Source organism: Amphiura filiformis, chromosome 15 (assembly GCF_039555335.1).
Source record: "Amphiura filiformis chromosome 15, Afil_fr2py, whole genome shotgun sequence".
In the NCBI taxonomy this organism is placed as follows: Eukaryota; Metazoa; Echinodermata; class Ophiuroidea; order Amphilepidida; family Amphiuridae; genus Amphiura; species Amphiura filiformis.
Genome location: NC_092642.1, coordinates 44,341,671 through 44,368,764, shown reverse-complemented (window position 1 = coordinate 44,368,764; position 27,094 = coordinate 44,341,671). Strand labels below are relative to the sequence as shown.

At 36.3% G+C, this 27,094-nt stretch overlaps 1 protein-coding gene across 1 annotated transcript in view; it reads right to left on the bottom strand.

Moving 5' to 3' along the window:
- The window catches only part of LOC140171697 (anthrax toxin receptor 1-like), a 33,054-nt gene extending 8,051 nt beyond the window's left edge, over positions 1 to 25,003 (bottom strand). The window contains exons 1-12 of the mRNA XM_072194993.1: positions 24,636 to 25,003; positions 18,269 to 18,346; positions 12,572 to 12,649; positions 11,984 to 12,090; positions 7,667 to 7,740; positions 5,978 to 6,130; positions 4,938 to 4,998; positions 4,661 to 4,759; positions 3,864 to 3,933; positions 3,293 to 3,374; positions 2,180 to 2,275; positions 1,359 to 1,481 (exon numbers count right to left, since the gene is read on the bottom strand). Coding sequence (XP_072051094.1) covers positions 1,359 to 1,481; positions 2,180 to 2,275; positions 3,293 to 3,374; positions 3,864 to 3,933; positions 4,661 to 4,759; positions 4,938 to 4,998; positions 5,978 to 6,130; positions 7,667 to 7,740; positions 11,984 to 12,090; positions 12,572 to 12,649; positions 18,269 to 18,346; positions 24,636 to 24,853 — 1,239 coding nt within the window. The 5' untranslated portion in view covers positions 24,854 to 25,003. The remainder of the gene's footprint in view (positions 1 to 1,358; positions 1,482 to 2,179; positions 2,276 to 3,292; positions 3,375 to 3,863; positions 3,934 to 4,660; positions 4,760 to 4,937; positions 4,999 to 5,977; positions 6,131 to 7,666; positions 7,741 to 11,983; positions 12,091 to 12,571; positions 12,650 to 18,268; positions 18,347 to 24,635) is intronic.
- Positions 25,004 to 27,094: the final 2,091 nt, after the last annotated feature.

Genomic DNA, 27,094 nt, shown 5'->3' with positions numbered 1-27,094 from the left:
ACCTTGTTTGTAAGAGGTATTGTGTGGGGAAAGATGATTCTTGCATTTTATTTTTATTTTTATCTTAACAAACAAAAAGCAAATTTCTCAGTCATAGTCTTGAAACGAACATGGGTAGGGCCTATGCATGCAAAAATATTGCAACAGTACTCAGTAGAATGTAAAAAACTGACATAGGCCTACATACCACCAACATGACCAACCACGCATGGGAATTGGGGAAGCAAATACTTTAAAACGAATTATTCCGAATTATATCAACGCAATAAAATTGCAATACTTTAGTACATGTATTTGAACAGCAATGAAGCCGGCCATAGGCGCGGCTAGGCGTATCATACCATACATTGCAGTTCAAATGAAACATCATCATGATCATGACATGCCGTTTGTACGTTGAACACGGCACAGCACATACATCTCGTATCATATGCAGAGAAATCAAATAGCTAGCCGGTCTTTTCAATCCCATCATTTCAACCTATTATTATGATGTAGACACGCATGCACGATGATTGCGGCCTAGTCGAGCCTAGCCTGCATGCCAGTCGGCCTGCTGACTCACCGCGTATTAAATGGCACAAAAATACCTCAAATTTTGCACAAAACAATCCATGATGTCAAATTATCACATCCAAAGTGTCGCCATGAACGTCAGCTTCAACTTCTCCAGCCAAAGTTTTTCCATTGATAATCAGATTTCATGTAATCATGAAATTAAACCTTGTTTGATGTGTATTCCCATTGTCACAGCATAACGGTTTTCCAACTAATTGTCTTCAACGATAAAGCTGCTAATGAGCGCTGAGGCTACAACCTAATAATTAAAGACCGAATTAAAAAGACTAGTTTGCGTCTGACGTCATGACAAAGGCGCGCCGTGATTGGTTGCTGACCTGCGCAGTATGGCATTTTGGTCTGGTTTACAGGACGGCATACGCAAGCTAGTCTTTTTAATTCGGTCTTCAATTATACAACATATGAGTTAGAAAAAATTCTAATGCATAATTCATGAACTTGATATATCCACACCATTGTCGCCACGTGCTAGGTGTTTCTAGAATCCCTATAGAATAAGATTAATTTTAATGCTAATTTATTGCACATGCTGAGGAAGCGTGATTACCTTTTTGAACATTCGGAAATGGCGATAGGCGAATTTATGTATGGCGCAGAGAGGTGGGGGATATATATTGGGCTCTCGATATTGGGCGGAAATGAGAGTACTTGTCGGAATATAAATTTGTACAATCGGCCTACATGCCGCGCAATGTGCGGCATTTTAGGTGTCAATTTCAAAGCATACTACCTCCTGCGGAGGCAGAAAAAATCCAAAGAGCACCAGTATAGTAACTTACGTTCATTCTCTTAATTCCACCTGGTCCTCCACCACCGTAGAAAGAAGCATCTACCGCGGGCCATTTCTTAGTTGGAGATGGTGGTGGTGGAGCTGGTCTTGGAGGTGGCGGTCTCTTTACTACCTTTATATACATAAAGAAACAACGTACATGTTATAGTACAAGATAAATGGACAGGAGGCTTCAGAGTTCAGGGGGAAATAGGGCTGATAAGGAGATGTTAAAGGATCCTCACTCCCTACTTGAAGAATACATTTATCTGATGACTGTTGAAGGGTTCTTGGTTCTAGGTATAACAGAAATTCACCGGTAATACCAGTGCCTCTTAATCCAATATGGTGTGATACAACAGTAAAGGATAGTATGCCATATGCATAGACTTGAGGCAATACCACCGTTTTGATTGGGAAAAGGCTGTGACACACCACTTTTCCCCAAAAAATCATGAAAAGTGGCCAAAAGATAAGTTTCGACAATAACAACAAAAACAAATCATTTTTTCCCGGTAAATCCCGATGTGCACATACTCGAATTATTATTGCGCAGTTCCGTGCGTAATTAACATCATTGATGTTCGCTAAAGATGTTCATATATCGGCGTGATGCAAAGGCTTTAAAGAGTCGTTGTATCATGTGCGTAAGAACTACGTAATATCGTCGACGTTCGCTAAAGATGTCCACATCGACATGATGCAATAAAATGCTTTATAGATTTACCAAAAAGGTGAATTTGTAGGTATACAAATCATTGCAAATTCCGGAAAGTCGACGTATGGAGCAATTTGGAGAATATAATTATAGCATGCTAAAGAAAAACTCACCACACAACACAGCAGTTGCCAGAACCACCATAGTAATAAGAGACCAAGGATAATAAGAGCAAAGAAGACACCGAGAATCGCACCTGCAACACTCGCCTGTTCAAGAAAAGACAATAAAATGAAAAAGTGTCTCAATTTTCTCGTCAACGGTCTAATTTAGTATGAGTCATTGCCTTATATTATAAGCATACCAAAAGTTAACTTACCCAGTTTTTCAAAAAGTTAAACAAATTCGTTCAAAACTATCTCTATAAATATGAATAGAATATAAGTAAATATACGAAACGGAATTGTTTATTTTTAAATAGAAAAGGAGAAACGGGAGTGTAGGCCTACCTGGTAATTCATACCAAACAATATATTATTTGGTTAATCAAAATATGTCCACGTCGATTGAAATATGTTTTGATAAAATCTGTGTCAAGATTTGAACTCAATTTGAGTGGGAAGTAACCCTAAATTATTTGATACATCGATCCGGTACATCAAGCTTAAATTACGTTGTTGTAGTTTCAATATAAATGAAACACGATTATATTGAAAGTTATGTTTGCTATTTATTACTTTAATTAATATAAATACACAAGTTTCTATTTCCTTGTGCGACGAAAATCTAGGTTGTATACACAAAATCGAGATGAACGAGTATTTATTGAGAGGTTTGGACATGACAAGTAGAAAGGAATGATAACAAAATATACAATGACATATGCATTACAGTCGTTTATATTGCCATGTTTACTTGGTGTGATATTTTTTATAGGGATGTATTGGGTGATGTATAGTTTTTCAAATTACTCTCCTTTAACATGTTTATGTTTGTAAATTTCACTTCATTTCACGTGTAAAACTATGTAATTTTGTTGCTTTATGTATGAACGCACCGCCGGGTAGGCGTGTGCCGCTGATTTAAAAGCGTATGTTCGAATAAATAAATAAAATAAAAAATATACAATAATAAAATTGGATATAGGCCTACAATTAAATATATATTCATAAACATAACATAAGTTCTGTTACTACGTAATGTTTTCGTCAACGCGAATCGTTTTGGCTCGCAATTACTCATTTCAAAATACAAATGTATCGTCAACATACCGTAACCATACTTACCCTTTCACAATTTCTAGCTACAACAGTGACATTACTTGATATGAAGGAAATACCATTGACAGACACTTGCAGGACCACATACCTGGTATATTATAAATGAACAAGAGTATAATAAACACGTTTTTATCACCACGTGAAACATCATTCGCGGACCTTCACTATCAGCAGCATCTAAAACACTGAATCAGATCTTTGGCCTACATTCGACTCTTAAATATAATAACTCATTGCATTGTATAGGAAGCCACTATGTTCTTGTAGTTACGTAACACGTCCGTGATACCGATCTGTGCGATACTCATAATTAGGCGAAGTCTAAGAAAATTGATAAATATTGTTCATATATAAAAGGCTATCTCGACTGATCAGTGCCAGAAGTGGGTAAGTGCAAATATTAATAGGTGCCCTGTTTCATTCGTGCAAATGTTAGCATTATGCGTGTATAGTAATCTACTTGAATATAACTTTATACCCGTGTGTATTTATTTTCAATTCCAAAGAGTGGGGCGTATTAGAGAGAAAGGGACAGTAATGGGCATAGATGATAAGTTAAATATGATGAATCACTTACGTGCCACTTGTGTCAATTTTTGGCGCAGGACATAATAACTGTGTCGATGAAACTGAGATTGGCTTCACTTCTGTAAATCATGTAAAAATAGTATCGAATTTTACGTATCTCTTGAATAATGGATTTATTTAAATTAAAAGATAGATCCTTGTGATTTTTAGCACGCAAACAGTTACTGACTTCCCAGCAGACACAATACGTTACACAAAACGTTGGGTTATATAAAGGGTATACACAATTTTGGTCATGTAACACTTCAGTGATCCTGTGTGCCTCCTTCATAGCATTTAGAAAACTTTTTTGGAAAACTGATGCAAAACATTTTAAAATTATGATATTACTTGTAAGTGTTAATCAAAATATTTTGCAAAAATGTTTGCCAACAATATTTTGCAATAACATTTTGACAACATTTTTAAAACGTTGTTGCAGTGCAGTGTTTGTTTCATGTTTTTCAAGACGCTTTATATAACGTATCATTTCTGTTCTTTGTATTGCTTTGTTTTGTTAAAAGGGCTAAATAACCATTGTTGTTGCTATTTCTTTTTGCTTAATCGACTAAATTCAGCACATGTCTAATTAGTTGAATTCACTGCACGTAGATGTGTGAAATTCAGAAACTTAACTCTCCTTTCATTTCATTATAACTTTGCATTAACGATCACTACTCTTTCACAATGAGAGCCACTCTGCGTCCCAGCTCTGCGTGCTTTCTGTATTTCCAAGACACACAATGTGGAAACATGCAATATATATCTACACTCTAAACTACATAAATACAGTCATATAATACTGACCTTGATTGTCCGTGTCATTTAAACGGAAGTTGCATATGACCTTTGACACATCGTGAGTTTTGGTGAAACCATTTCCGTTGATAGTTACGTTGAATGGCACTGTGTAAAAACAAAGCAATAATATATAGGTCACAACTTGGCTCTGTAAGTTATCATTGATCACAATGTAGCTGGAGTCGAACACAAATATTATCCTGAATTTATTTATCTTCTTGCTTTAGTGTTTTCTCCGTATACATTTGAATATTTATAGTAAATAAACGGTAATAAGTCTTACCTCCGGCGCAGACCTGTGTTGGATTAGCAGAGAGTATTTCTATACACGATGTGTTCACAATCTGCGAACAGAATCATAATATAGGCTTAATTGGTTAGAATGATGATCAAATTTAATCACATACTGTTCGCTAAAAGACCATCACTAACATGTAATAAAGTGAATTCACTATAACTTATAGCCGACCAACCACCCGTTACGGTCTTTAAGATCAGATACCGTAAAACCTCGTCTACAAGCTTATAGTGTGTTTTGGATGAAAGTTAAACTAAAACGAGAGCGCTGTAAATATGCCAATACAATATATTGGTCTTACAATAGTACTTGTTTGTATATGTTTGTATCGGTAATTAATTTGCTCAAACTCTATAATATTATAATTTTGTCGATGGGCGGCATCTGGATTAATTTAGCTTTCATCAAAAGCACTCTATATGCTTGTAGCGGAGGGTTTATGGTATGTCATGTTAATGTAATGGTCACGTTATCATGGTAAGGTGGTGGTCACGTTATGAAATATCTAATGAATTCATGCACGCGGAATTCAGTAGATATGAACAAAACAAAATTTATGAACTAAACAAAATTTAGTTTTATAGTTATAGTAGGTTCAGTCTATGAAAACAGAAACCACTAATCGCTCACTAATTGATAATAGCCCCTCCTGGCCAGATTCACAGTGTAAATCAAATGTCACTAATCCCCCTCTCACTGGTCATTTTTGCCTTATATGCCTAGAGGGCTGTTAATTGGTCAGTGTCTCAAAGGGAATTTGCATGATTTGTGAAAGTCATATCAGTCTTATCACAGCAGTAGGCCTATCACACCTCTGTAATTTAGGCAGTCTGTTTTCATTCACTGAACCTACTATACTATAAGATATAAATGCGTGTATAGTCTATAATGTGTTTGTATGTTGGTCTTCAAAATGCATGCAGAGCCAACCTTCAATCAACATTTTTTTTCTTTCCTTCAAAAAATGACAAATTGTGCAACTTACCGCGTACATGCGTATCTATGAAGTTGATAGAATTACTTACATTGTCTATGATACTATCCAGATCATGGAACGTGTCTCCCCTGAATATGTGATTTTCTGACGGTGAGTCTGCTACACTTCGTAAGTCTCTGATGCTGCTGTCTCCCACTCGCACGGCTAGTACTTTTGCACCCAATTTACGCGCTCTATTTGCCTGTAAGACATAAATATTCAATACATGACAGAATATAGGAACATGGTCAGCTCTTATCGGCTTTTTAAAATTTCTTTAAGGGTTCTATAGGCCTAACCCACATTTGAACGGTATTTTTGTGGGACCTAAGAGTACATCAGACAACCAAATTGCATTCAGAATACGAGAAATGTCTTTCTGATATCAAATATTTTTGATATTTTGAAAATCGCGATATAATACTTTTATGGCAAACTATTAAAAATCGACATTTTTGACATTTAACATACAGTTCTCGAAGTAAAGGTGACATTATAAATCTATGGCTACTTAGTAGGCCTACGTAGCCTATCATTAGGTTTATAAAGTTTACTTCAGAAAGTTGACCATAAAATGTGTTACTGTAGGCCTACATTGCGAATTGCAAAAATTCAAACATTATTTGATGTCAGAAGGACATTCTTCAGAATGCAGTTTGGTGTGTCTGGTGTACTCTCATGTCTAGGCGGTATTTTATACTCACGGGTGAGATTCAAATTTGTGAAATATTCAAAAAATAGTAAAAAATCCAGAAAAACAGCGTGAAATTGGGGAAAAATAACCCTAAAACACGCTCAAAATCAGTAAAATTGAGTAAATTTAGGCCACAGAAAATCTGGAAAAATCGAGACAAATCACATCCATGTACACTATACATATGTTTTTAATCCTAGTTTTCCAAAACACCGATCCGCATTGGCCCAGGTTAATGTATATTCGTATGCATTATATCTCTAGAGCTCTCCAAATCATTGAATGATCCAACTCCAATGCAGACATGGCGACAGTATCTGCCTGTCACTGCACTATTCGACTTCAAAGCCTGAGTTTGAAAACACTCTAGCGAATCCATGTGAAACAGAAAATAACAAGTAAGTTATGAAGAATAAAAATTACTATCATATGTACGAATATACATGTTAACTCCACTAAATAGACACATTCAGTCTCGCTCTCACGCATGAGTTCGATATGTTTATAAGATATGTTTATAAATTATATCAGCCCAGAAGACATGCTGAAACACTGGCAGCATGTTTAATGTTTATGATTATGTGACGTACGTGACAAGCGTATAGTTATTCGTCGTAGAAGTGATGATATAACAGGATTAACTACCATAGCAATAGGTTTAAACAATTTATTTAATATATCGCACTGCATCAGTAGCCTACGTCCATGGGTACCTCTGCATTGAACCATAGAGTAAAGATCAGGATTGCAATTTTGTAGATAATTCATATCTGCTGTTCACCCGTACCTGTAAGATTAGTATCTTTGAAAAGAGACATTTTCTGTTCAATCTATGATTGCAGACATACTCGGGTGATGAGTGCAACCTGCTTGTAGTGCAGGGCGATATATTTAAAAATTGTCAACCTTATATAATTGCTACAGTAGTTAATCCTGATGTTACATCATCACTTCTACGGCGAACAAGTAAAACACAAGCTACTATACCTCCACTTTTTGGCAAAATTACATAATTTTGTACCCTTTTTCACTATTTTAAATTACCTGTTGTATAGCGTCTTGCGTATCGTCTAATACACCATCAGTTAACGTAATTATCACACTTGCAGTATCTCCCCCTGGAGTAATACAAAAACAAACATTTAGTTACGCATGTATGGTGTCACCGTGGCGTATGGTTCACTTATTTAATGCAATTCATAGTCTCAAATTAATACAGATCGTGTCGTTTATTGACCATAAATACCATAATATATTTGTATCTCTTCCACAATGTGGTCTATTTTCTTACGGACTACCCAACGTTGGTTGAACGATGTCCAACTCAAATGTTGGATACACTGCAAAAAGTACGATATAGGCTTTAGAGCAAGACTTAATAAACACATTTATATAGGCCTATAGTGTTTTATTAACAATGATTCAGCATGTTATTAACATAAACATAGGCCTATAGTGTTGCTGTAAATGCACACTATAGGGCCTATATCGTCAGTGGTTAGATATAGGCACATTCTCCGATAAAGCGTTCAAAAAGCCAAATTTGTGTCGCCCATAGTTTCAAGTCGTATTCAGACTTGTTTCGTCTGAAAGAAATGACTTTTTTTAATATAACTAATACTTAGGAGTTGCTTTCTAAAATGTGTGGGGCAAGAGGTTCTAACATGCCTAGAAAGTATAAAACAATAAAGCTGATTATGCATATCCATTGTTTTCCTCCATGTCGCCAGCCAAGGTGCGTTCCGTATAATGTGTCCCTGTTCGCTATACATGCGCGCATAATAATGGATTATAGGTACTTTTCATTAGCTGGTATCATGCCCTAATTATAAAGTATAAAACATCACAACGCAGGTTATTAAATTTTTCCAACAGGTCTTTGAGACTATGTCGCCAATATTGTTCACAGATACGTTACCATATTTCGAATGGATAGCAATCTGTCAAAATAACTAGCTATATGAATGTTCTCATATGTGATGGATCAAGCAGGCTCCATAGTTATATTATATATGTGGTACATAACACAATGGTTTCAAAGTTAAAAAATCAGGTCTATTAACGGCAAAAAATCCTGACGTTACGTTCATGTCGTCACAGATACGTTACCTAAATTCTACTCCCTCGGAAAAACGCTGTGATAAATGAAGCCAAATACCATACCAGACTTTAGTACTTTGGGTGATGACTGATCAAGTATGAGTATTAAGTCGGTAAGTTTTACACTTGCACGATTAAGACAAAAAGTGTGAAAAGGCTTCACAGATACGTTACCACTGATACGTTACCACCAATGCGTACAAGTAATATTGCTCAAAAATTAAGTATTGTTGAAAAATCACCCATGCATTGTTTTGTGCTCTGAAACTATTAAAGTTTACGATTCTGAATGATTTTCATGAATTCTTCGTGGTTGGAATTTTGCAATTTGCGAGACCAAACTTGGACGCTTTATCGGAGAATGGGCCTATAAACATTTGTTTTTGCAGTGCACATTTATATGTGTTATTTTCAATGGAATGTTTTGTATCAAACTTAACAGGTTGGTTGCTCATATAGTTTGGGTACTTACCAACCGTTTTTAGAGTGTATCGAATTAAATTATTTAGTTCTACTGAAATCCAGCTATCCAAATATGACCATGAGTGATTGTAGCCTATAGCTCTGACAAATTCTCATTTTTATAACCACATATTGCAAACAATCATCGTTCAAAGAAATTGCTTTTGACATTGGCCCTATGATAACAATTATAAGATGATTCGATACACGTGATTTGCGAATATTAATTGATTACACGTGTTATCAGATCAGGCCCATTCCTTTTCAGTGAGCTCGTTAATATGCTCAATTGGAGCATATTACCGTCTTGGAGACTACGTTATACAACCCTCTTCACATGGATGTCGACATGCAGACGACAAGTTATATATTTCTTTAAAAATTCAAAAAATTCAGAATTGTAAATATTCATGACCATATTTGGATTCGACATGAAAAACGCATTAAAATGAGTACAAACAAGCCCCAAATTGGTTTAGTGGTTCTTGAGATAGGTCTTAATAATTTGAGAAAATATCTAAAAACTTGGAACTTTTTATGTTGAAGTCTATGGCCAGCACGCAACGCATACATGGTTAAATAACTTCATATTATTTACTTTTGAGTAAAGTAAGGAAGCACGTTCCGATAGGCTAGAACGAGAAATATTTCCTTTCTTCTGAGGGGCCATTGACACACTAAGGAAGTACTTAAAGAGCATATTATCTTTCTCACAATATCTTGGGCAGCCGACTTTCAATTCTTTTAAGGCGAATGGGATGTCAATTGGCATTTTTTTGTCCTAAATTTAGTCTTTTTAAGGACACTTTACTCTTTGCCATGTTTGCCGTCCCTATTTTATCCCTGAAATTTTCTGCGGCAGTTTGCCTCCACCCACTCCCCCTGGCTAAGCCCATGCGCAGAAGCCATATTTGTTCAGTTTTAGCCATTAAAGAAACTGAAGGCCCTAGCGTATAGGCCTACAATCAATTAATAAGACAAGAAAGCTAATAATCACATTTATATTGTTGTTGCGGTTCTTGATTGTGATCATATATGAAAACGAAAGTTTTGGGAGTTTTACCCCTCCCAAGAAAAATCATGCACGTAGGCGGAAATGACATTCACTTAGGCTATACATCAAGCCTTAATTAGAACCCATGCCATTCCGCTTTTGTGAAAGCTTTATATATTTGCCTCAATATTTGAGTGTTCCACTCCGCCCTGCCTTAATCATGCATAACGTCCAATTAACTCCCTGATTTCTATACATGATAATACGCCTATACTTTGCAGTGACAACGAGTTGCAATGATATGGCAATTTTATCTCAAGTGAAATGCAACGACGGAGCATGGAGAGTGCAGTTTTTAGGGATAGCGGTGATTTTTTTAATTCAATTTTAATGTATAGGCCTACCTTTATACAGAGATGGGTAGGGATTTTTTTTACCTTTTACTCATCAGTGAGGCAATTTCTTTTTGTCTCACTAAAACATCACTATATTGGGTAAAGTATTTCTCAACCCCCCTGGAAATCAAATGGTACGCCCCTTAGGGATGGATCAGTATAAAGATTGAATAAAATTGAGTTTTCAGTCTTTGTTTGATTGTTTGCTTGTTTGGGTGGATATTTCTTTGTTTGCTTTGGTCTTGATTTTTTTTAATATTATGAAGTTTTGAAAATATAGAATAGGCCTATATATTCAGTCATTTCAGACTAAATATTCGTTCCAACCTGCAGCTTTAATTTCTGCAACTGTTAATAATATAAAATCATGTGAAATGGTGCACTCCCAGATTTATTCGGTAAAATATCATAAGTACTGAAGTACATCCACACTTACCTTCTTTTCGTACTTCGTCCGTTTTTATCAGTTTTAAGAAAGAAAAATGTTCTTGCACACTGTAGTTAGTCATGTGTAAGTGAATTATAGGCTAACTTACATCACTTTCGATCCAAATACCAAGCTTTATTGCCTTATTAAGAACAATCACGGAATCTCATTTTATTTTCAAAAGTTTCTTTTAAAACCATGTCTGGCCTTGAAAGGGTTTACACTCAATATTGTCATTGCAAAACTTACAAATTGACAGTGATTCAATCCAAGTGTAAGTTCATCAACATCATTTGACCCACATTTTTTGGTTACGTCAGTAATGATGTCTTGGGATATTTTAGGACCCACCTTTGTACCCTGTGGCAAACTCCTTCTGAGAATTCTGTAATCAGAGTGTGACTGTTTAAACCTAACGGCTATCACACACGTTCAGTGATGAAATCACACAACCATGCACCAACCATGGTACTGTTGGTACAACAGTCCCTCGGACTCGGAAAATAAATAGTTCTCAATCATGAGATTGTGATCAACCATGTCAAAAGCTTTTGAGAAGTCCCATTAGGACTACTGTATCAATAGTGTTGATAACTAAATTACATAAGCACCCGTGTGGAGGGAATGCAACAAACTGGTAGTGAGCATGTATTTATTTTCAACTTTAATTTAAAGTTAAATCAAATATGACATAACATTCACGTTTGTGAAATTCGGTGGTATGATGTCCACATTGAAAACAAAATGGACATTGCAATGAATAATTCCCTAGACGTACGGTATATCCGTGTATTTTACTGTATGATTAATGATTACACCGGCGTAGATGCAATGTTAGTAATGACTCCAAACCCCAACCGCCGGTCGACCGACGACGCTATAGTACAGAACTGGCTATTGGCTCATCAGAACGCGGTTAAACCGCCGGTTCTGCCAGGGCATCAGCGGTCGACCAGCGGTTGGGATTTGATGCCATATCTTACCTGTAGTTTTAATTTGTTTGTTGGCCAGCTTCAATCCAGAATGTAAGTATGTCCCGCCTGATGTCCCCAGATCTCGTAACTTGCTTATACCATCCCGTATGTCACCTCTACAATTGAAAATATATGTTAGTTGGTTTTAGTATCAAAATGAGTCATTTGTCGGGCAAATGGGTTATTTCATTTAAAATCCACACATCCTGTGTGGAAGATTTAGCTATAAAATGCACGAGGGAGTATCAATTTTGAACAGAATAATACACGATTGGATAAATTCCATTTGTAATATTCAATCCAGTTGTGAAAGATATAAAGGTAAAGCCACAATACAGAGGGAGTATAGGGTTTCAAAATGATTACCTCTGACCAATTACATTTGAAAAGCATACTCTATACTCTCCCTGTAGAAGATATTTCCAAAATCTTCCACAGAGGTAGTGTGGATTTCAACTGGAATAGCCCAACACGGTCTCTGGGCAAATTCAAAATTAAGTTTTTAACTTCATGCAATTATCAGAGCTATATTTTGATTTTAAAAAATCCATCCCCAATTGGGTCTACTTTTTTAATTGAGCCAAAATCTATACTTACCTGCTACCCGTTAGCGGCATAATAAGTTGTGTGAGATGGTCGCTTGAAAATGTGATAAATGAGGATCGCAGTTTGGAGCTAATAAGGAAAGAAAATCGATCGTATGATATGTTAAAATAATGGTGTCTATATTAACATAATATATTATTTTTTAGACCCATACACTGATAAAACAACTCGCGAATGTCTTGTGTTTAAGGGTTCTATAGTATACCCCACTTTTGCACAGTATTCAGTTTTCTGGAAGCTGAGCACACCAGGCACATCAAATTGCATTTTGAATACGAGGAATGTCCTTCTGATATCAAATAATTTAGATTTTTGGAAATTCGCGATAATATGGCTTTCATAGCAACTAAAGTCATTCGCTCAGCTGTGTGCCACCTCTATCTTGCTGATAATGATTAAATGGCAAATCAGCTACATACACCTTAAGTACGTAGCATTAGATTATAAAGTCTATTTAGTTATACTTCGAGGACTGTTAAATGGCAAAAATGGCAATTTTTAATAATTTTTCACAAATTTGTAACATATTGCGAATTTCAAAAATCAAAAATATTTGATATCAGAAAGATATTCCACGTATTCAGAATGCAATTTGGTGTGTCTGATCCTGTTCTTAGGTCCCACAAAACTGAATACTGTGCAAAAGTGGATGACCGATCCCTTAAAGCCATAAACATAGATTAGCATTTCTTTTCCAAAAAAGTTAGCTTTAACCGTCAGATATGTCCCCTTTTAATTTTGAGCCGAACAACCGAGGTTATGGAAAGAAAATTGGAATTTAATACCAGCGCCAATGCGTGTTAGTCAGTCGGTTCTACGGTACGATCCTTTAATTGATGTGTGTGTATGACCGTCCCGCATGCCATGCACGTATATATTATACCGGGATAAGTACTGTGTTATGAACATCGCATACGCGTTCGAATAACATTTTCATCGTAATAATAAACCGTCTTATTGACATCAGGTGTCCACGTGCGACAATCTATTAATTCAGTATAATGCTCTACTAAAAAAAGTATCTGCCATGCAGAACCTCAGAGTTGAAGCACGCGCCGATGCATCGATGTCTGTCAGGAGCTCCGAGTACCGTAACAATCGCTTCGTTTGATTACGTTACATTAAATAGAAATTATACATAATAATAATATCTTTATTTATTTATTCACGGTAAAACATGTTCAATATAAAAGTCATTGTTCTTCCACATGTCCGTGACATCACATGTCCACGTACGAAAAAAACTACTCATGCCAATTGTTACGAAGGGAAGAAATGTTTCACATGTTTTGGTAGAATTTCAATACCTTTATTTATAAGACAGACACTAATGTCGGGACTGATGTATGGTGTTCACATGCTTATTGAATGAATAGCCTTTTCTCCTCTTTCTTTCCATTCTGCCACATGAGGAAATCCGTGTTCAAACGCATTCCTAAGATGCGTTTTAATAATGCCATTTATGATGGTCATATTCACTATTTGTCCTAGGCCCATACATAATAATTATTAATTCGCTCGGTTCTAAATTGCTTTTGGTCGCATGTCCCGGGTCGCATGTATATCCACTATTTAGCAGACAACAATAATGCAGCCATCGGATGTTATGAGCAATATACGGAAAATTATACTTAGAACAAGAGTTGGATATATCAAAACCATTTCCGAGTTGTGGTTAGTTGATGATTCTTGGAGAAGACACGCAACTTATGAACACGTGTCATGTATTGTTTTAATGTAAAGTAATCCAGCACTATCAGGAAAAGTGACCACCATACCAACATTTTAACTCGTTTCGGGTCTGCATCTTGCCAACAATGTACGATACGACGTATCGTACGACGCGTCGTAGCGTGGTTTGCAAAATTCCATGATGATTTGCACCACTTTTGATGGTGATACGGGCGAAGGGTAATTGGTGGAAATGTGGTGGAAACGTTGCTCAGAGGCAGCTCTTAAAGACCAAACATCTGAAGAAATCAGTGAAGACACATAAGTAACGCATGTTCCACTTTTATCTTTGTATATGGGTTCAATAAAATGTCAAATAAATTTCCGTTATCAACGGCAACATCATGGGCTCTGATATAGGACCAGCAAGGATGTGAATTGGTTCCCGTTGTGGTTGGTTCCTAGGACATCCTATAGGGTATCACAGGAAACTATTATGTGTATTATTCATTCTCATTGTAGTGTCAACGGTGCTGTAGTTTTATATTTTTAATATATATGCAACATCATCACCACATGTGGTTTTTTAAAAAAAGCCACAGAATTAATGTAGCGCAATAACATGAGATCATTGCGATTAAAGTTAAAGAAAGTCGTTGACCACTATGGCCATAGCCATTCATAAAATTACTATCTAATTTTCCACGTGAACATAAATAGACAGAGAGATTGCGATTTCCAAACGTAGTATCGAACGCCCGTGCAATCTATTCACAACAAATCCCGTCTAGTCACAAGAGAGTGATTTTGAATAGATTGCACGGACGTTTGATACGCACGTTTGGAAATCGCAAACTCTCTGGGGTCGTGATTAATGCCATAATGATCTGCCATAATGTTTGATTTGCTCCACGCCCTCAATTTTTCTCGAATTTATACTTTTTGCATGTTTATGCCCAATGGTGTATTCCACGTGTATTCCACGTGAAGTGCTATAATTAGGCCCCTACAGTAGGCCTAAGTTTAAGTTTTTATAATAAATTCGGAGATCTCCGGTTTTACTCGCAGTTTAACGATCGAGGACAATGAAAATGACTCCTTTTTTGAGAAAATAAGACGTTTAAAATTGACATTCCGCAAAAAGCAACTTAAGCGGTAAAGTTCCTTCGAACGAGACAGATAGAGGTGACCTAGAAAAACGTTGACGTCTCATGCATGCGTATCATTGAATCAGATTAAGTGACGTATAAACTGTGTGTATATCGCTATTCGCCTTACGTCTTATTTATACGTCCAAGCTGCGTGAAGCTCAATAACGATCGGCTAGCTAATACACGCATTGACGATAATTATCGGCGCTGGAATGAAATTAGCAAATTCCCGTGTTTTACGTTATTTCTTGGGTCGAAATTAACAGAATCATTGAAAACTAACATTTTTGTGGAAAATAAATAAGAATCAATTTTTATAACCGAAATCGCATATTATTAGCAATGTCAGCTGATCTTAAAGGGCATATCTATTGCAAAAACAAGTTTAATTCCATTTGAAGAGAATAATTTTTACAAGTTGACACTCGTTGCAATTTTTTATGCGTATTTCTCCTGAAAAAGAGAAATTGTGTTGATAAAGTTCGGGCTCGTAAGAGTCCTTCCCCCTTCGAAGCGGGCTGATGACGTAAGTAAATGAAGCGGACACTATCTAGATGATCTATGATTCATGTATAAATGCGCGACCTTCAAATGTCAACAAAGGTCTCATTGAAATTGTTTATTTGCATAATAAATACAATATTGATCGCTGAGACTAGTTAGTATACCTGAATATACTAGTCTCAAATCGATCACGCTTAAATTCTAAGCTCAAAATATTTTTATTTTATTTTTTAGTCCAAATATTTCTCATGTTGTTGATATATATACATATATGAATTGTAATATCACAATTTACTAATATATAAAAAAGAAGCGACTGGTTTGTCCATATGTTTAAAACCAATAAATTTGTAACACTTGATTGGACTTTTTTCTGAGAACAACAACAGTATACGTTCTGTGTGTTGAGAGCGTTTACAACCCCTTCTCTCAAAGCAGGAACATCTCATTTTATGACGTCAACGTTTTTCTAGGTCACCTCTATCTGTCTCGTTCGAAGGAACTTTACCGCTTAAGTTGCTTTTTGCGGAATGTCAATTTTAAACGTCTTATTTTCTCAAAAAAGGAGTCATTTTCATTGTCCTCATAATATTAACTTGCCAATGATATAATGATGTCCGAGCAATATATATGACCTTTAAGAACTGATGGGGCTGAAATAGACTTAAAATTTTAAAATGAAGTGAAGGAAGTGGTACTTCGAAATAAAATCAATCAATGTTGTCGTCTTGTCGAGCTGAAAATCATTTGTCCTTTCGTGACAGGATAGTTGGTGTTACCTTGACCTAAATTCGGTCCTCTGTTATCTTGACTATATTATCAAAACCAGAGTCTATATCTTAACATACTTTTAAAATCATGCTATATTATTTCCAAGTAGAAGGATTTATGCGACAGTCTAGCTAAATTTGATAGTGCATGATTTTTTTTCACGTTTCAAATCATCTAATTAGTCCTGGATATTCATTTAAACCTTTATACGTCTGATTTCACTGAATATGGATGACGTACTTTACAGTATGTTTGATATTAAAAATTGTACGAGTCATTATTCATCATTTAGCGCAATTCTGACTCACGTATGATTCCTTCCCAATTACAGAAAATGTGTAGGAAAAGAACAGGTAGCGGTGGGTTATAAATAGCAAACAGGAACTATTCTATATCAAAATCTTAGAACATATATATAGAATATGGTCTAAAAATAGCAGGTTAATGAAAAAGAAAACAAATCTTTCAAAACGGTACACTAGTAGGACAGATCGGCACTATCTATGGCCGGCATCAATGGCCATAATTGGTGATGTAGAAAGTTCAAGGGTGAAATGACCGAATCTCATCAGAACTTGAAAAGGTAAACGATAAGCAGACGATGAGTGATGATATCGTGAATAAAAATTCCTTTAAAAAAGAAACGGGGCACCAAATTCGAGCTTGGATGTGATATGCTGAAATGTAACCGCTTGGGTAAAATGTTCTTCTTTTAAACAAGCGGATTGGTTTTAAATAGAAGGAATAAAGCTCAATTTACCATTTCGGTTACAATGTTAGGCAATAGGGTGATCTTAATGACCCCCATCCTCTTTATCAATGTTGAATCCGATATTCACACGCGCCTGGGATAGTAGTAAAATGTAGAACTATCCATGATGGTTTGGGAAGAGTTGGGAGGTTCACGAGGAACGGTTTAAGCTTGACACCAAAGAAAGGGACAGCACGTTAAAAAATAAGGCAATTATACAGTCATAAAGGTATCTCAACCATTTTAACGAGCTTCAAGTGAAGGTTTTAACTTTTAAAAGTTCCATTGAAATCACAACATCTGCAAAACGTTCGTGTTCATTGCATTGCCACAACAGTGCATTCACCTTGTTCATTATAGGCCACTTTCTGACACGATCGGATCACAGACCCTAGAAAGGGTCTGTGATCGGATCCAGTCAGAACAAACATTGGCCTAAAAAGTTCGTAACTCTGCAACAAAGTATGAGGGACTTGGTGATATCCTTGGTGATATCAACGCCATTAAAGTATTGAGCAAGTTATAATTGAAGACCAAATTAAAACGATTATATAGTTCTGACGTCAGGGCAAAGGCGCGACGTGATTGGTAGCTGACCTGTGCATAACAGCATTTTTGGTCCGACGTCATACGCAAACTAGTCTTTTTAATTCGGTCTTCAACTTTAGCAATATGAAGGTGATGATAACTCAATTTTCATTATTTCCCCAACTTTGTTTTGATTGGATTAGATCACATCACATAACCCCGGTCGGATATGACCCGAGGGCCTATATTAGGCTATTTTTATGCTATTGATCATTGCCTCAGGCCCTACCGTAATTACATTTCTTGACTTACCTTGTAAATGAGTTCAGTAGTTCCTCAACAAAATCTACAGTTTGGTGCTGAAATTGATCATTAGTTACACTCGCCGACCTTTAGTAAAAGTAAGAAATATAATAGAAAATAAACGACGAAACGAGGAAAATACAAAATACATTACCATGATTACATAATAATAGATTTAACGCGTAGGGGCCTACTATCTACGGGTAATATCTCTGGCCCAGGATCGCAAAAGTAGGAAGAAACTTGTCGTCACCTGCTCCGCAGCCGACTGATGATATAAACGCAATTTAAACCACTACAATGTCAGCAATTTCGGGGATTTCCCAGAGAATATGTGCGGTTTATATTTCGATTAATATTATAATTTTATATAATTCGGTGAAAAAAAATCTATCTTTGTCAGAATCTTGCCTGTATGGTATGCGTTTGGTTGAAATTTGGACGATAACACGGGGAATAATGTCGGCAGGGATTGATAATATATCTAGGCCTGTTCAGTATTATAGTTAGGTGAAACGGTTCACTTTGGTGATCACTCTCTGGCTAGTAAGGTTTGACGATTGATTCGACTTCTATGGACCATTTAGAAAAAAATAGCCACCATGTCCCTCGCGAAAATCCCGGCATTTTTCGCTAGGGACAAAATGGCCGCCACCACCATTTTATTTTCTAAATGGTCCATAGAAGTCGAATCAATCGTCAAACCTTACTAGCCAGAGAGTGGTCACCAAAGTGAACTTTTTCACCTAACTATTATAGTGTGTGGGCAGAACAAACTCAGGAAGGGAAAGTTTAATATCATATTGCGCCCAATCATGATCATGGGGTACTAACCTTTCATGCAGCTCCCAGAGTCCCCTGCCCTTCAGGCGAAGGTATAAAGGTACACATGCCCTTTTAATTGAGGCTCTTTATATTTCGGATGTCCCTCCCACGTTTTATACTTGGTTTATGCACTTCCCCTTATCATGCTTTGCATGTCAACGTATAGTACACCGATAGGGGTCACAGAAATGTTGGAAAAAAATATGAACGATTTAATACTTGATAGGCCTAAATTGTAACTTTTGACCGACGGAATATCGCAACGAAAACAGAAATGGGTCGCGACGGAAAAAAAGAGCCGCCTATCGGATCTATCGTTTGCGTCGTCCGTCCCACAGGTCAATAATCGCGTTTGGCGAACCGTGCACGTTACGTGCGTCTGTGGCTATGTACTACAAGCCAATACGGGAGCTATCCGCGTTTACTGACGCATTTTGATCGTTTGTTAAATAATATTTCGTTTTTATGATGTCATCCAATCTTATTCAGAGGACTGCGTGACTGAACAAAAGATTTACGCTCGTAACCACGGTAGTAGGCCTACGGAACGAACTTTACAAGGTATTTATACAAGTAAACGCGATACGTGCCTTATTGATTTCACCGGAAACTTGAAAGTGTTTTTTGCTAGCAATGTTAGATGTGTACACAAGAAATTATCAACGCATTATTAATGGCACATTATTGGATCTGGACCATCAACATGGTATTTTTATATGGTTAATTTGTTCATGGTTATGCGTTTAACCTCGCCTACTTTGCGTTTTTTAAGGGGTGGGGTATGAACCTTTGGACAGTATTTATTGTAGAACATTGGAGCACATCAGAAGACATCGAATTGCATTCTGAATACGAAGAATGTCCTTGATATCAAATAATGTTGAGTTTTTGAAATTCGCAATGTAATACACATTTTATGGCAAATGATTAAAAATTGATATTTTTGATATTTAACAGTACTCGAAGTAAACTTGATAAATCTGATGCTTTTCCTCCCAGCTACATGCACTTTAAGAATATGTCATTAGATTTATAAAATTTACTTCGAGGACTGTTATATCAAAATGTGAATATCAAATTTTAATAATTTGTCATAAAATTTGTATTATATCGTGAAAAATGAAAATTATCTGATATCAGAAAGACATTCTTCGTATGCAATTCGATGTGTGTGATGCATAAAATGTGCTCTCATGTCCCACAAAATACTGTCGAAACGCTCAAAACGCTCATTCCAGATCCCTTAATGGTTTCTAATATAATAGTGATCATGGTAAGGAAAGGCTTCGCGGGCATGGACATCAAAGGCCGCAGGTTGCCCACATCTGCCCTTAGATTTATATAGGCCCCTATACAATTAATTCAGGACTGGACAATTTCATAGGACCTGCTTCTTTTGTGGGAGATGATTTTTTTAGAAGAACTCTCCTAGCAAGGGCCTTGTGATGATGACAATAGCTGCTATATTTAGAGATCACGTCAGCCCATACATTTGAACGTTTCCTGCAACCGGATGGATATCCCAAGTACATTTGGTATTGGTATAGCATCCGGCCTGTCTGGTTCTGGAAGTTACAAAACCATATTTTGTTGCTTTGTTATATAGCAAAGTAGGCCTATTCCAGCTAGAATAATTAATCATTGTGATTTTTGAAATCCAACATGAAAATATTTTCAAGACAATCAATAATTTGTTTTTTTCCTGTTAAAGATTCGTGCCTCCTTGTAAAATGTTAAAGACCATGTCTGTTTCACGGCATGAAAACCTTCATGCCTCGGAGCGGGATGTGCCCTATATTTCCCAGGTCCGAGGTTCCCAGGTCATTATTTTCGGACCAGTTTCTTTGAGATTCTTGCAATTCCCATATAAGCGTGCAAGAAAATCCCTAGTATACATTCTCACGGACAGTTGTCCGATTCACGAAAATGTATATAACGTCGTAGTACATATGTAGCCCGATCCATACAAAGAGCGAGAGACAGTAGGCCTACACTGTTATGGCACGCCACAGCCGGCAACAATGTCGAGAAAACCTTTCTGCGTAATTAACACGAAAATTTCTCTGTGGGTTTTCCTTGATCTGGGTACACACCGTTGAGGTACACTGATACATCCCGTGATACATGTAGGTCTAGGGGAAATCTTGACATTTTTGACTGCTAGTTGGCGTACCATACCATCCTCGCGTCTTCATGTGGCGATGGGTGCACTCTCGTGAGTAATCTTTCACAAAAACCTTAAATACGAGCATCTTTGCGACAAATAGTTCAATATAAATGCACCCTGAGCAAGTGAACACGATGAACACGTCACTGTTTTTTTTTCTCTCGTTACAGAACCATTAGATACCAAATTGGTTTTAGATAAAAACTTGTTTCATGCATGCAAGTGTTACTATAGAGTCGGAGCTCTAAATTGAAAAACTTTACGAAATTAAAATGTAAAACCGTTTACAAATGGTAGACTATTTCGCTTTACACACGGTCCAATTTAAAATGTCACATAGCTGCGTTTGGTCAATAAGAAAAGATTCAGTTTTGAAAGTTGAAATTTGATATTCAACTCTCATAAAACATGCCGAATGTACAATAATCTAGAATAGGTCATGACTATTTTATGCACTGTTTGAGAGTTGAACTTGAATCATAGGCCTTCAACACGTGTGTTTGAAGGACTATTGTTGAATGGACCAAAGTGCAACTTTTAAAACTGCACCTTTTCTTGCATAAAGTGCAACCAGTTCAAAACTTGAACTATAGGCCTACCAATTACTGTTATGATTTTTTTTTGTATTTTTGGTAAGAACCTTTTCCGAGTTATTCTAAAAGGTCTTATGCCTATATATGGATCTTGTGAACCCTTAATTTGACATTTTTGCTCACCGTATTAACTATACCATAGCCGATTTTTGATGAATGAAAATATGTTATTGATCATGATGAACGCAAAGTAGACCTATTTAATTAATAGTCATGAACAAAAGTTTATATAATATGTGACAGTAGTGAGAAGGCCTACAAATGTGAAAGTAAATATATATGTTATTGAATGCAACGTACATAGGCCTATCTTGGCATGAAAATCAGATAATGTGGGCTCACTTACTGACCAATTCTGATTTTGGTATCTGCCAGTTTATTGATCGCGAAACCCCGAGTAAACAATCACTTGGGAAGCTACCAAAAAGAGGGAGTACATGTACGGTGACTGAAAAGATCAGATGTGAAAACCTATCAATTGTACACAAATACATATAAATCGGGGTTTTTATGGATGTACAGCCAAAGTATTCACAATGGACAAGTGGACTAGCCTACATGTACCGAGAAGTCTACCCATCGTATGATTCCCTACTATTTAGGCAAAAATATAGAAAGAATAACTAACCTCCTATGTAATAGTACAAATATAGTAACACGAGTCTTCCACTTGGATTCAAATTGACAAATTACATTAACTTGGAAGGTTAGTTTATCGTTTCCATGGCAAAATAAAACGAAACCCAAAGTTGACATTTAGTCCTGCCAGATAAGACACAATTTTTGCTCAATCAGGCTCGTTCAGATGCTTCCAAAAATAACTTTAATAACGGTATTCCGAAGGATTACGCCTACCTGCAATAGAACTGTTGGAGCTTTCGCCAGGAGTAGCTCTGACTTCTTCAGGACAAAGTAGGCTACCTAAGAATGAGACATGTAGGCCGCCTCTTGTCTACTGATGGCTCTGAAAAGAGCCGTTCACTGAAGACTGCCCCTTGTCAAATGTTTTCTAATTTTTAACTCGCAATCCATCATCAATGTGTCATGCACTAAAAATGGTTAATAAATGACAAATTGATAAATGGCTACTTGGTCATTTTATTTGTCATGCACAAAAATATTTCTCATACTACAAATTTGTCATTCATACCGTCATTTATAAATTATTCATTAATTTGTCATTAAAAAGTGAATTATAAGTCTTGAAAATATTTGTAATGATGAAAATTAATTTAAAATGCTATAAATTGTTTCCTCAACATCCCAAGCACATTTTCAACAGTGTTTTTTTAATCTTGAATGATAAAATATTTCATAAAATAACTATAGTTTGATCAGCTCGTAATAGGCGGGAAATGTTAGGCTTTTACGACTACGCCGAAAAGTATAGACCCACGTTAAAAGTGCTATTAGTTGACCTGTCTGGTCGTTATTTTGTGTGTTAAACACAGTAGACAAAGTATAGGACTTGAATTAAGTTATTAACAAGTCGTGATGCTTTCTAAAAATAAAAATTTTGATATTAATCCACGATGTTATAAGGCCCGCCGATTACGAGCTGATCAAAGTATAACTTTTAATTTGTCAAATAAGACGAATTATTCTTTTCAGTGCTCATGCTTGGTTCAATTTTAAAAGTGTCCCATATCGAATTAGACTGACTTGACCCCAATATGACCGTCTTTATCCTGCTGGTGCGAACATATTCCCACTGTTTTTCAGAGGAATTATTGAATTATGCTATAGGCATTCAGCTCCTGGTGCACTAGAAAAAAAAAAAAAATATATATATATATATAAATAAATAAATAAATAAATAAATAAATAAATAAATAAATAAATAAATAAATAAATAAATAAATAAATAAATAAATAAATAAATAAATAAATAAATAAATAAATAAATAAATAAATAAATATTAAAAAAAAAAAAAATTGGAACTGGTAAAAAATTAACTTGTAATATCGACAATCGTGGCCCACAACCAAAACACTTAAGCCTACATTGTGAGTCAGAGTCACAATACAATGAATTGTAATTATTTCAATTTGGCAAACAGTGTCAGGAATTTCCAATACATCCATGTATAAATGCTTGTGGTAACAATGGTTAAGCTATTTTAATGTTAAGGCGAATGTGAGGATACTATACTTATTGTAGGCCTATAAATAGGCCTATAGCTGCAACTTGCAGCTGTAATGCCGAGTGACAGACCGACAGCTGAACACGTCTATAGGCCTATAGATTATCTGCATGATTAAAAAATGTCAATAAGATTAAGAACATGCTGAAGTAGTATTAAAGTATGCTTCAAGTTTTTATAGCTGAACTTTATTTATTGTCATGCCGGTAGGCCAAACGGTAGGCCTATGAGCTATAAAATAGCATTTTCGGCTTTTATAATAGCCCAGTTTGAACGCAAATTTATATGCTCACCTTGCGAAATAGGCCTATACACTCAAATCATTGAATTTATAAGTGAATTTACCAATCACTTAGGCCTATGTGATGTGATTAAGCAAAATCAGTCGGAAGTCGGATAGGCTATATTGATTTTCAGATATAGCCAAACAAAGACAATCATTTCTTCAGTTTCAATGGGATTTTCTGCAAAATGTAGCTTTGCATTTACCTATACAATCATGCAAAAAACTTTTAAATTGAATCTGCCCGATTTCAGACTGATTTTGCTTGATCACGCCACATATTCTCCTAGTTTACATGTAGCCTATCTCACCTTAATAGACCGAATAATCAGACCCAGAACAAAATATTAATTTCTGATCTCACCTGTCCAAAACAAAGTAGACGTCAAATCCTCCACTACACTGGACTCCTGCCACCCCGTCGAGCGAATCAACCTGTCCGCCTCCTATAGGTTTTGCCTGGCTACCACCTGACACAGACCCTATACCGGCTCCATGTGTTATTCGCACTGACTGTATTACTATTGCACACACAAAACTACAAAATAACTTAGAGAAACTTAAGGTCAATTGTCCTGCCATTTTGCGCTGAACGGATCTTGCCGATCTCGAACTAGAGCAAATCACCCTTCGATTGTATTTGACTTATTTCCGTATTTGCGATGATACAAGCACATTGAATAGGCCTACAACAAGTTCACGTCATTTCACCATGAGTAACCGCAGGCTGGCTGTTCGACAGTGTTCGTTGACACTTTCTATCAAAATGTGGTCTTGTTATTATTACATGGATGAGTTCACAAGAGTTGACAGAGTGTTGCCAGATTTACACGCAACAGATTGGGCGCTTCAAGAAAAGTGATTTAAAAATCATGTTGATACTATACTCTGGGTCGGGTCCAAGGAATGATTCGCCAATTCAAATCAGCAAGGTAAAAAAATTATAGAAACGAAACGTATTTGGAGTTCTTGTGATGAGGACGTGTGTCCTTACGTGGAAATATTGAGGTTAGAGTCAATTATTTTTGTGTTTTTAAAGTTAAAACATGTTTATTTGCTCTAAAACGAAACACACACAAAATTATTTTTACAAAGTAAAGAAGAAAATGTGTAAATTTACTCAATGTTGATTTCCGGGGTTGATTTACTACAGTCTGTTTCGCCCTTAAAGTTAATAAGGCTCCTCAGGTGAAACTGGTGATTGAATGTGACAGCAATTTCATTAAAAAAATTATATCACAAGAAAACGGATCATGCACTCAAAACCACATAATAACAAAGGAAGTATTACATAATATTACACAACAAGTGCACGATCAGTATAGACATGGTGAAAAGCCAATCATAGAGTCTAACAAGTTCATTGATGAAAACACTTTTAAAAGCTCAATAAGAAAGTCAATTGCAAGTGTATTTGAATTGGTGGATATGGAGTTACGGGACCGTTCACTAACACTTGTTAGGGGGCCTGATGCAAAATGGGGGCCCTTAAAAATGTTGACCCTTTAAGGTGGGCCCTGAAAAAATTGACCACAAACATTCCTGGGAAAATTGAGTTTATATGCTTTTCTATGGGGTTGACCTGAAATTTTTGAGACCTGAAAAGGGGGCCCCGAAAAATTTTCGAGATAATTTTTTTTTTTTTTTGCATCAGGTCCCCCCTAACAAGTGTTTGTGAACGGTCCTTATATCAGGCAAGTAGCATTCATGCACATTACGCAATCGATGGTTCTTTTTAACTCATTTTTGTAGCCCTCCACTACTGCACTATCCGAGCATAGCTATACTATTTCCATGATCCGAGCCCGGTGCTGCGTGCAAAACCACATACCTCTGCAAAATATGATATTTTGCATATGCAAAATACATACTTTCCAAAAGTATGTAGTTTTGCATATGCAAAATTACATACTTTCCAAAATTATGTAGTTTTGCATATGCAAAACTACATACTTTCCAAAAGTAGGCCCTATGTAGTTTTGCATATGCAAAATATCATACTTTACGGCCACTATGAAAAAATACAAGTTTTGCTGGGAAACCCCGTGCAGTTCGTGTTTGTGAATAAGGGCGCATGTCACAATGATTGGTAACTTATATTTTAAAAGGCAAAATATAGCGGACTGTGTATGTAACAAATGAATTTGCAATATCTGTATCTGTCTCCACAATCCTAAAGTATTATGCTACATATAGGCTAATATCAATTATTCTTTGAAAGTAGAGAATATTAGAACAGTGACCGTATGTATCCATTCTGCCCCTAAAGCGGCCGATACCGAACAACACATAGGGCCTACACGGCCTTGACCTGCCTGTTGTCTAAATTCTGAGGGATTTGCATGCTGGTCAGGTAGAAGATAAATAACAGAGTGACCTTCAGCTTCTCCGTGTTTTGTCAGACCTACCGTATATAGGCGTAGGCTGCATGGCGTGTATCCTGCATAAATTAGTGTTCTTGGTCAAACCTGAGACTAGTATAAGTCAGGTTCAAACACATGTTTCACACTTAAGTGTACGCTGCATGACTGTATGTTTCTGTTTTCAGGGATGATTATCCTAATGTCTAATAAATGATGAGGGACAGTAATTTGATGGTATGCACCCTTATAACACACATCGCGCGGTGTTTCTTTATGCAAAATAAAAGTTATGCAAAACATCATACTTTTTTAGTATGTAGATATGAATGCTATACCGGGGATCCGAGCAACCTCGGACTACTGATATTTTGCTAGAGAGCCTGTATGTGGGTTTGTTAGGCAGTAGTCCAGTTTAGCTATTATTTTCTTCATGTATTAATTTGTAAGTATTTAGTGGTGG